The 11,002-nt window shown below is 50.2% G+C and overlaps 1 protein-coding gene across 1 annotated transcript in view; it reads right to left on the reverse strand.

Moving 5' to 3' along the window:
* Window positions 1-10,386, reverse strand: part of LOC137644976 (replication factor C subunit 2-like) — a 57,744-nt gene extending 47,358 nt beyond the window's left edge. The window contains exon 1 of the mRNA XM_068377845.1: window positions 10,237-10,386. Within this exon, the coding sequence (XP_068233946.1) occupies window positions 10,237-10,331 (95 nt within the window). The 5' untranslated portion in view covers window positions 10,332-10,386. The remainder of the gene's footprint in view (window positions 1-10,236) is intronic.
* Between the last annotated feature and the right edge of the window lie 616 nt (window positions 10,387-11,002).

The following is an 11,002-nucleotide window of genomic DNA, read 5'->3' on the forward strand; positions in this document are numbered from 1 at the left end:
GGGTGGAAAGTCCCCAGCCATACTGGCTTTGGCTTTACCCGGGGACTCAGAATCCGAGTGAGTCGCACTCGAGAAAAGGAGTCCCTGCACCTCACAAGTTCCTTGCTCCGCAAGGAACCATGTGGCCTACGTAAGCTTGTGTGTGAAGGAAGAAGTGTGACCCGTCTTAGGCAGTTGACCTGGAGTTCCAGAAGGAACTCTGGGTTAGGACGTTCCCAATACCACCTCGTCAGGGTATGGGGGACGCGACAGTATTGACTCAATACTCGGAACACAAGGAAGCATGGTTTACCTGCAGAGGTTCGAGGTCAGCTATGCAGAGACCAGGATGCTGCTTCCCCGTAGAGGGGATGATGAAGAAAGAAGTAAGGGCCAGACATACTTCTTTCGTTCATGCAGACTAAAACCTGATAACAATGCCCTCAACCTTCTGCTACCTGTCCAAAAGGAGCCTGAGGTTAGACCAGCTGTTGTGTAGCCACCACAGAGCGATAGAAAACGTATCGAGACTCCTGTGGGTCACGCCCTGCAGGAAGCGGGCTGCGAAGGTCATCAGACGCTTCCAGACTCCAGCTTGTAGCACCTGCGTCACAGAGTAGTATTACTCGAAGGCGAGGGACGTTGCGATGTATCCAACATCGTGCTGTAGGGCGACGTGACGGGGGAGGGTCTGAAGACAGGTCGAGATGAATGTCCTTGAGTCCGGGCTGAAGAGGTATACTGGTGACTCTCCCCCCATGTCCTCCTTGTGTTCCCAAATCGGCTGCAACTGAGGCCAAACTGCAGCTGGTCCCAGCGCTAACCTCTCGATTCCTTACTGGCAAGAAAGAGAAGGTCTTGGGACATCAGACACAGAATGGAGACTCGAAATCTTGAATGAATCGGACCGAAGGGTCGGGACCCTCAGATTCTGAGTCTAGCCAACAACTCAGGAGCGAGCCTGAATGTTGCCTTCCCCTCTTCCTTAGAAAGGGGGGAGTAGTAAGAGACCAAGAAGATTGCTTACACACTGGCCGTGGCCAGAGTGAGCAGAAGACCCAAGGCGGAATACAATCCGAGGCCTGTCGTAAAAGGGTCTTGAGAAGATCTCTTAAAGGACTAAAAGTCCGAGCCATGCTCCAAGTTGGAGGTCTTCCTCCGACTAGGGCAGGGACGATCGTAGCTTCGCATGAGCGAGGATAGATCCAGCGGGCAGGAAAAAGTTATTCCTTTAAGCCTGAAGGTCAGGGAAAGGCTGAGTGACAGGCTTCATTGCCAAGAGCGGAAAGGAGTTTCCTCCCGCCGAAAGGCAATAAGACCGTTATTGCTGGAGAAGAGGCCTCACGGGAAGAGGTATATCTCCCACGGCACCAACCACCTTAGACTCTTCACTTTGCCTGGGAGACCCCTGTGGATGACTATCGCAGATGACGCGACCTCCGTACCGCGACTGTAGCGGGTTGTCTCTTCTAGAGGAGGAAGCGTAGTGTCTCCAGGCATGAAGCCGAAGCGACGCCCCGGTTCGGGAGAGATGTCGCAGTGTGGTTGCTTGAGTAGTCTGCGCCGTGGGAGAAGCTCTCCCGGGAGTTCCGTCAGGGGAAGCAGAGGGTCCAGAAACCGTTCTGCGCATAGTCCCAGTGGAGCTCTCCCATTGAAAGGTTGACAGACAACCTGGTTTTGTTGAGACCCATTGTCCGCAGACAAAAAGGAGGGAAGACGCAGGCGTCGAAGTTGTCCCACCATCACCGGAATGCATCTTGCCAGAGTCTCGGGGTCTGAGACTGGGGGGAAGACTAGCGGAAGCTTGAGATTCCAAGCTGTCGCGATCAAGTCCCCCAGACCAGCACTTGCTGGTTACCCAAGGTCAAAGACCCCTAGGTACACTCTCTCTATGAGGCTCTGCTCGGATAGTCTGAGAGAAACATTCCCCTGCCTGGAATGAGAGAGCCGATGGTGGAATTGAGAGAATCTCAATCATCCCGGTATCTCTACTGCAAGATGTGAAGGTGTGAAAATGCGTCCCCTGCTGGTTAGCATGAAGTCGACACGCAACGGGGCGACTTGGCAGGAGCGGTAGGATCTGAAGAGGGGCCAGACTAAGGCCCTTAAGCCTGCCTGAATGATGGAGAGGTATCCTTCAGGTCTTGACCATAGGCCTGGACCGGAACATGCCCCCCCCCCCCCCCCTTTCCTTTGACGAGTCCGAGAACCGCATCAAGAATGTGGGGAAAGGACGAGAATATCCACTACCATCAAGAGGCTCCATAGGTCAACACCCATTGCAGGTTTAATAGTTCCGCTGGTCCCATAGGGCCAGGGAGTCCGGTTAAACATTGCCTGAAGCCACCGGAACTTGGATCGCCCCACATGGAACTTATCCTGAGGCGACCGTTCGGACTATAAACGGGTCAATGAGGAAAGAAGAACTAGGAAACGTTCCAAGGTAGGGCTGAAAACTCTGCTTGACTGAGAACAGGTACTGCGACTCTCCTCAATCTTGCCACAGTCAACCGAAAGGAAGGCTCGGAGGATGTGGTAACAGAATCTGGCGTCCCCAGGTGGTCACCCATCCAAGTACCGACGTTGCTTAACCTCGCTGGACGGACGAGAAGCGGGGTTTCCAACGTGGTAAGGCCGTTGACTCAATATCATGGCCAGATACTCCAGATGTTGAGGCAGAGGAAGAGAAGGCTCCAAGCAAAATACCATGAGCCCACACTCATGGTCAGCATCCGGAAGCTTTTCCCGGCGCTGAAGAAGGTCGAAACCCGAGCCTACCGGAGTTGACCAGCCCTCCAAACAGCAGAGGAGGCGGAAGTCTGCACCTGAGCGGCCAAGAGGAAGGCAGGGAGAGTTCTCTGGGGAAACAAACCTGCTATGCCACGGCGGGATAGCCACAATGCATCATAAGCAGGAATACTTGCAGTTTAGGCTGAATTCGACGAGCACCCTGGAAGATGGATGGAATGGAAACTGAAAGTACCCGTCCTTCCGATCCAGGGTTAAAGGAGTCCTGTCGCCTCGTTACCAGTCTGATCGATTCTGCTGGTCTACGCTGGCCGAAGTTTGTTCGACAAACTTGATCAGGGCTGAGAGGTCGACTATGGACATCCCCTCTCAGATCCTTCCTTACAAGAAAGGATCGACTGAGGGGGCCGGGGGTGAAGCCGTCGATGATCCTAAGGAAGACCTTCGCCTAAGGTATGGATCATTCTGCCCAACCGGGCAACTCTGCTGATGCTATGGCATAGAGGTTCAGAGACACTGAATTCGCTGACAGAGACGGCAGGCGCGATATCCTTGGCTACTCACAGAGATTGTGCGGGAATGGGCATCGGGAAGCTGTCATTCGGATGAGTAACCTTAAGCATCCTCCAGCGAAAAAACCTGCAATCCTAGAGTTCGTGAACTCCTTTTAGGACTATGCCCCCCCGGGGGAGTCTCCCGTGCCATCTGTTCCTGACAGGAGGAAACTGCAATTGGACACCTTGTCCCAGTTGTCGTAGCCGATAACTTAGGCCGACGTGGTTGAAAGAAAAGGGAGCTGGAGCCCTGCAGAGTCTGGAAGAAAGCGCCTTGGAGGAGTGAAACCGGAAGTCGATTTACTCCGCACAGCAGCTGTCTAAGTCTCTGTCCTTGGGCAAAGACAAAACTCTTCTCAAGGATGGAAGGGTGTCTGAGGTCGTTGACCTCCACAGATGAGACACCCGAAGGAAGCCTTCAGTCAGCGCGTCCAGATGGTACAACATCGAGCTTGTCCGCAAGTAGATACTTAACGACGAAAGGCCAAGGTGCCTGAGCTCGAGAGGAGGAAAGTACCCTTGATCTTCCTGTAGCTTCCTTGAACCAAACCTCGGGCCGTAACCGAGGAGGGAAAGAACCTGGTAAGCTCCCAGAGGAAGAGGTAAGCAGTCACCCCTTGTCCGATGGAGACCACGAAGTCCACTCCTCTCTTTCTCTTCAGCGTAGGAGAGACAGCCGCTGGTTTGTTACCCTGGCCGGCGAGTGCTGGTTTCATAACCCTCATTAACGCCCGTGCCAGCGGATCAAACAATGTCTGCTGCTCCAAGGACACAGAGTCCGAAATCCTCGCTAAGGTGAAAGGGATCGGGCGATCCTTTGGAGTGGACACGACGGTTCCTGCCTGAAAAGAAGGTGGGGAAGAATGCTGTACTGACCTGTCTTCGTCCTGCACTACCAACCTGTGCTTGGATGGAGGTTATCCCGAGTGCCGCCTAGGAGCACACGTCCCTGCTGCTACCACCGGCTGTGGAATTTGCCGCGAACTATGGTCGCGCGAGGGCGAACGGTCGCGCAAAGGCGAATGGTCGCGCGGGGGCGCACAGGCGCGCTGGCGAGCGGTCGCGCGGGCGCGCAGGCGAGCGGTCGCGCGGGGCGCGCAGGCGAGCGGGGCGCGCAGGCGAGCGGGCGCGCAGGCGAGCGATCGCGGCGGGCGCGCAGGCGAGCGATCGCGCGGGCGCGCAGGCGAATGGGCGTGAGGGTGGGCAGGTAAATGAACACGTGTTCGAGGCGACGAACGCAAGCGATGGCGTGACGGCGAGGGATCGTGCTGCCCGCGTAGGTGAAGAAGATCGCTGGCGGGTAAGCGATGGCGAGCAGCATGTGTAGGTGAATGATCGCGTGATAGGGTGCGATGGTGATCAGCATCCGCAAGAGGGCGAGCGTTCAGGGTTGTGCGATGAGGAGCAGCATGCGTAAGCGGGCAATCGTGCAGGGTTTGTGCGATGGCGAGCAGCATGCGCAGGTGAATGATCGCGTGAAACGGTGCGATGGTGATCAGCATCCGCATGAGGGCGATCGTTCAGGGTTGTGCGATGAGGAGCAGCATGCGTAAGCGGGCAATCGTGCAGGGTTGTGCGATGGCGAGCAGCATGCGCAGGTGAATGATCGCGTGAAAGGGTGCGATGGTGATCAGCATCCGCAGGAGGGCGATCGTTCAGGGTGGTGCGATGAGGAGCAGCATGCGGTAAGCGGGCGATCGTGCAGGGTTGTGCGATGGCGAGCAGCATGCGCAGGTGAATGATCGCGTGAAAGGGTGCGATGGTGATCAGCATCCGCAGGAGGGCTATCGTTCAGGGTGGTGCGATGAGGAGCAGCATGCGTAAGCGGGCGATCGTGCAGGGTTGTGCGATGGCGAGCAGCATGCGCAGGTGAATGATCGCGTGAAAGGGTGCGATGGTGATCAGCATCCGCGGGGGAGGGCGATCGTTCAGGGTTGAGCGATGAGGAGCAGCATGCGTAAGCGGCCGATCATGCAGGGTCGTGCGATCAGCATCCGCAGTTGAGGGTTGCGCGATGGCGATCAGCATCCGCAGTTGAGGGTCGCGCGATGGCGATCAGCATCCGCAGTTGAGGGTTGCGGGATGGCGATCAGCATCCGCAGTTGAGGGGGTCGCGCGATGGCGATCAGCATCCGCAGTTGAGGGTCGCGCGGATGGCGATCAGCATCCGCAGTTGAGGGTCGCGCGATGGCGATCAGCATCCGCAGTTGAGGGTCGCGCGATGGCGATCAGCATCCGCAGTTGAGGGTCGCGCGATGGCGATCAGCATCCGCAGTTGAGGGTCGCGCGATGGCGATCAGCATACGCAGTTGAGGGTCGCGCGATGGCGATCAGCATCCGCAGTTGAGGGTCGCGCGATGGCGATCAGCATCCGCAGGTGAGCTAGTAGCTGGCGAACCATGTTCCTTCAGAAGTGTTGGAGAACGTTGGCGTGCCAGCTGTAACACACGTGGGCGATCCGGAGATCGCTGGCGAGCTGATGATCGCTGACGAGCTGACGATCGCTGGCGAGCTGATGATCGCTGACGAGCTGATGATCGCTGACGAGCAGAAGGCTACGCGTGGAAGCCTGCGCAAGAAGAAGAGTCCTTGACCCCGACCTGAACCGAAGTTCTAGATCGCGAGGGCGAACGTGGGCGCACAGGGCGCGTAACAGGAACCGCAGGGAAGATCATCTTGAAAGCGCTGACGAACAGGAGAGCGCTGATGAGCAGAAGGGCGCGCAGGGAAACCCTGACACGCAAGGGAAGAACCCCCGTGGGGGCAACCCTTTGCCCCGAAGGGGATCGTTGTCCGCCGGGAGACTGATGTCCGTCGGAAAGACCGCTGTCCGTCGGGAAGACCGTTGTCCGTCGGGAAGACCGTTGCCCGTCGGAAGACGAGATCAGACTGCTGTCCATCTGCACCAAGGCGGAAGATCGAGAAAAAGGAGTTGTAGGCTGCAAACGGAGATTCAAAAAGGCGCCTCAAGCACCCTTATAGGAGATGAGAGGCCCTTACGACGAGGCGGACGGTGGGCCTTACGGCGAGGGAGGACAACAGCAACAGCAACAGAAGAAACCTCCGAAGAGGAGTCTCTATGAGTGTATTCTCTCGCGAACGAAAGAGAAACACTTCGTGGAAGAGACTGGTCAGCCAGTGACCTAAAAGGAGCAATCCTCCGAAGAGGAGCTCCTGCAGTTGCCCAGCCCCTTGAGCGAAACTGCAGGTGCGACCGCTCAGCATCAAGAGCATAGTCGCACGAAGAAAAGGCAAGAGAAGAACCCCCCAAAAGAGGAAAAGCTCAAGCCTGGACAGGAAAAACTTCCCTCGGAAGGAAAGTTATCCGCCCAAGGAGGCAAGCCTCCTGACTGTTCTAAAATGAACTGGAGAGCTGTCCGTCGACACGGGAGTACTACCAGTAGAAGGAGACACGCCCCTGACGACAATACAAGGGGGGAGGCAGCAACAGCCGAATCCCCAGGACTCAACCAGACAGCTCACACCGTTGCTATATTACAGAAACGAACTAGATCGGTAACTGTAAAAAAATAAAACAAATAATATTAGTACACATTCATTCCCCCGGGAAGGCTCCGAAGAGGAATCCCGAGGAAAAGGAACAAGAATTACACAACAGGCACGTGCCCTCACAACCACTTACACTCGCGGAAGGAGAGCTGTAACCAAAACAGAATTATAACAATTATAAGTATGTAACTATGTAATTATGTAATTAAAAAATGAATGAACACTAAAGAAACAACGAAAACCCCGAAAGGAATCGTTCTACGAGGTGAAAAACAAAAAACAACTACAATTAGATTCATAACTAATTGATACAAACGTACGGCGTAGCAACCCCCCACACGGAAAGGAAGCTAGGCTACAAGGGCGTAGTAACACGTAGTAAAAGGGTGAACGACCTCAAGAGAGAGAGAGAGAGAAAGACATAAGTCAAACTCGATCGCCACCCATAAAATACGTCGTGGTGGCCTAACTGCCGAGGCCTCCACGTAGATATCGTACACTACACACACACATCTGAAAAGGAAACTTACTTATTTCTATACTCAAATATATATACAAACATGAAAACATGTTTACATATATATTGAGTAAAAGAAAAGTAAGCGATTAAGTAAAGACAAAACAGACAATGGCTGCCAAGCGAGGACCAAGACAGAGACGTCTGTCACAGTCCGAGCCAAAAGTGAAAGTGAGTATTCACCTGTGTGTGAGGGGGAGGAGGGGTAGCTAGCTACCACTCCCCTACCCCCCGCTAACTAGCGCGGGGGTAATACACCCTCGTTAAATTCTAATGGCTCGCCATTTCAGCTACGCTAAAAGTAATAACCCTTTGTAAATAGCGTGGTTTGTATTTCGGTTACGGAACAACTATAAATTCTCATTCGAGAGGTTGTTGTGCATTGGGTATTGAGTCGGAAAGGTGCAGCTCACGTTTACCCCTCAAACCTAAGTACACAAAGGGTTTGAGGCTCTAATATTTAATATGGCTGTATAAGGGGGGGGGGGTAGTTTGTAGCGCTACGGCCACCCGGCCATATTTTGTTTATTATCGCTCCCACTGTTATCTCGTATAGAATAAAATCGTTTGAAAATGGTCTACGGATCTTAAATATGTGCTTCAATGCACACTTTTTTGTTTTTTGCCGAAAACCCTAAATTACCTGAAAATTTATATGTGGCTCGAGTTCTTACTCCGGCCACGAATCTTCTCGCTCCCGTAGTTAAAAAAACTAGCTGTGGTTGGCGCTACAATAGCGATAGCATCGCTGTAGTGACAAATTACCGAACTAATCGCGGCTGCAGTACTTTTGAAACGACCCAATGAGACCCCACTTGACCTTCGGATTAGTCTACGGGCATTTTCTTGCCCAATCAGAATTCAAGAATTCAAAAATCTCGATCATACCATACCTCACACGACGCACGCTCGTTCTTTCTAGTGCAGACACCATGTCGTCCGGCGCTACATCTCGTGTTTCTGAAGATATTAATTTCGACCAAATTAACGACCCTACTTTTTTTCAAGTGTTCAGTTTCATGGCCACTAACAATTTCATTGATTATTTGTATTTCAAAGGCCTGTTAGGTGATTTTTCCGGTGTGTGTTCTACTTGCAATATCGGCGAAGTCACTAAGACGTACGACGGCAAATCAAGAACCGGTGAAAACACATACTTTTGGCGGTGTAATTATCACAAGTGCCGGAAAAAGATTAGTTTGAAACGAGACAGTTTTTTTGAAAAATCCCAGTTGTCGTGCCAGGATATTTTTATCCTCATCTGTGGTTTTGTTTACAAATTTCCCCAATACACCATTCGCCAGACGTATAAAAAGTTTGCCTCTCATACTCTCGTGGATTGGCACAACTTTTGCCGGGACGTGTGTTCCGATATTCTTTTGATCGACAGTAAGAAGATTGGCGGTCTTGGTCACGTGGTGGAGATAGATGAGAGCAAGTTTGGCAAACAGAAGTATAACCGGGGTAGTACGGTCAAAGGTGCGTGGGTGTTTGGAGGGATTGATCGGCAAACACGTGAGACGTTTTTCAAGGTTGTCGAGGATCGTTCGGCTAAGACGTTGATTCCTATATTATTAGAATTCGTCCATCCTGAAACTACTATTATTTCGGATTGTTGGAAGGCTTATAATAATATAAAGAATCAATTTTTTCAGCATCGCACAGTTAATCATAGCATTCACTTTGTGAGCCCGGACGATCGCAGTGTACACACTAACTCTATAGAATCGCAGTGGCACGTTTTGAAAAGGACTGTCATACCTGCTTTCGGCACACAGAAACACATGTATGACAGTTATTTTTCAAATTACTGTGTTCGCCAGCAATATCTAGAGGGATCACAGAGTGTAAACTGAAGGCATTCTTGAAATTAATCAATCGTGTTTACCCTCTCAAAACTTGCCAAACCCCAGAAACAACGGCCGCTACACACACTTCTCCTGGACCATCCATAACTCCCGCTCCATCCCACCCATCGAAAGTCAGAAAGAAGATCGTCAGCGCGCCTCCAGAAAATTTGGAATTCAGCTATTTCGAATATTAATCATGTAAGTACACATGGATTTCAGTATTTAACTATGTAGTTAATTATATTGTGTAAGGGGGGGGTCCAGGGGGGCGAAGCCCCCCTGGGTAAGGATACGGCTGTTAGCATAGGTTAGGTGGGTTTTTTAAGTTAGCTTCTCCAGCCAAAATCGTTTTTAGAACGACGGCCACAGTTCAGAATATTCCCGTTTTCTACGAACTCGATTTTAGAACGACGGCCATAGTCCACCCCACTTTATAATATTCCCATTTTCTATGGTTGAAAACAGACCTGGCCGTCAACCTACAAAGGCTCCTAAGGGGGAGGGGAGGTTCGATCAAGAGGCAAAGTATCATCATATAATAAGAGTGCACATGTCAAAATAGGCGAGTCAACCCAGTCACCATGACAGTCCGTCGGACTCCGATACACGCAAGAGACTGGCAGGGGGATACTGCCAATCTCGGAGGGACTAGCATGTCTGGTCATACATGGTGAAAGGATGATAGGACAGGATGGTCAAGACTGTCAAGCCGGGTTTGTCCTATTTACCCTCCATACACGTCAAAAATTGGCCGGTTCGTGCCAATAGCGGTCAAATCAGCGAGCCAGTCTGCGTGTATGGCCTGCTTTAAAACAAACCCGTTCCTGTACAAAAGCAATAATACTGACATGGTAAATCCTCTTAACATGTAGCTAGGTTTACGAACACACCTCACAAACAATAATACTGTATCGATAAACTGTCATGGTTTAGGCAGTCGAAATAACCGCTTGTTAACCTCAACTAGTCCTAGGCCTATGACGGACGTGCATTGCCACGACTGACAATAGCATAGCTGACAATTAATATAGTTGTCAGTTAACTATCTTAAAATAATAAAGATAACTTTAGAATTTACCATGGTGTATGCGAGCTCTTAGACGTTGAAGGGGTTGGTTTTGATGATGTACTTGTCTGTGGTTGCTCGTCGACCTCCATAGTTGCCCCAGACATGTTTACAAATCTTAGCAAAGAGAGATGGAAATTTAGAATAAACAACCCACCAACAGCTATAATGGCAAAGATTTGTATTGTCTCTCACTCCATGTCGAACTGCCTTTATGTTCCGTATTATCATTATTATTAATTATTAATTACTAATTATTATTATTATTATTATTATTATTATTATTATTACCACTTGCTAAGCTGTAACCCTAGATGGGAAGGTAGAATCCTAGAAGCCCAGGTGCTCCAACAGGGAAAATAGCCTGGTGAGGAAAGGGAATAAGGAAATAAATACAAAAAATAGAAGCAATTAACAATTAAAAAATATCTTAAGAACAGTAACAACATTAGATTAGATCTTATATATATATATATATATATATATATATATATAATATATTATTATATATATATATATATATATATATATATATACACATACATATATATATATACTATATATATATATATATATATATATATATATATATATATACTATAAAATCTTCAAAAAAATTAGAGGAAGAAAAATTAGAATTGTGTAGGCTATTGTGCCCGTGTGTACCCGTACACAGGATTTGAAACTATCTTGTTATTCGATCATCGATATAGATAACCAGATAATGGTTCCAAAGAAATATCCATCAACTTTCGTAAACAGTATATGCTAGACAACA

This window comes from Palaemon carinicauda, chromosome 8 (genome assembly GCF_036898095.1).
Source record: "Palaemon carinicauda isolate YSFRI2023 chromosome 8, ASM3689809v2, whole genome shotgun sequence".
Classification (NCBI taxonomy): domain Eukaryota; kingdom Metazoa; phylum Arthropoda; class Malacostraca; order Decapoda; family Palaemonidae; genus Palaemon; species Palaemon carinicauda.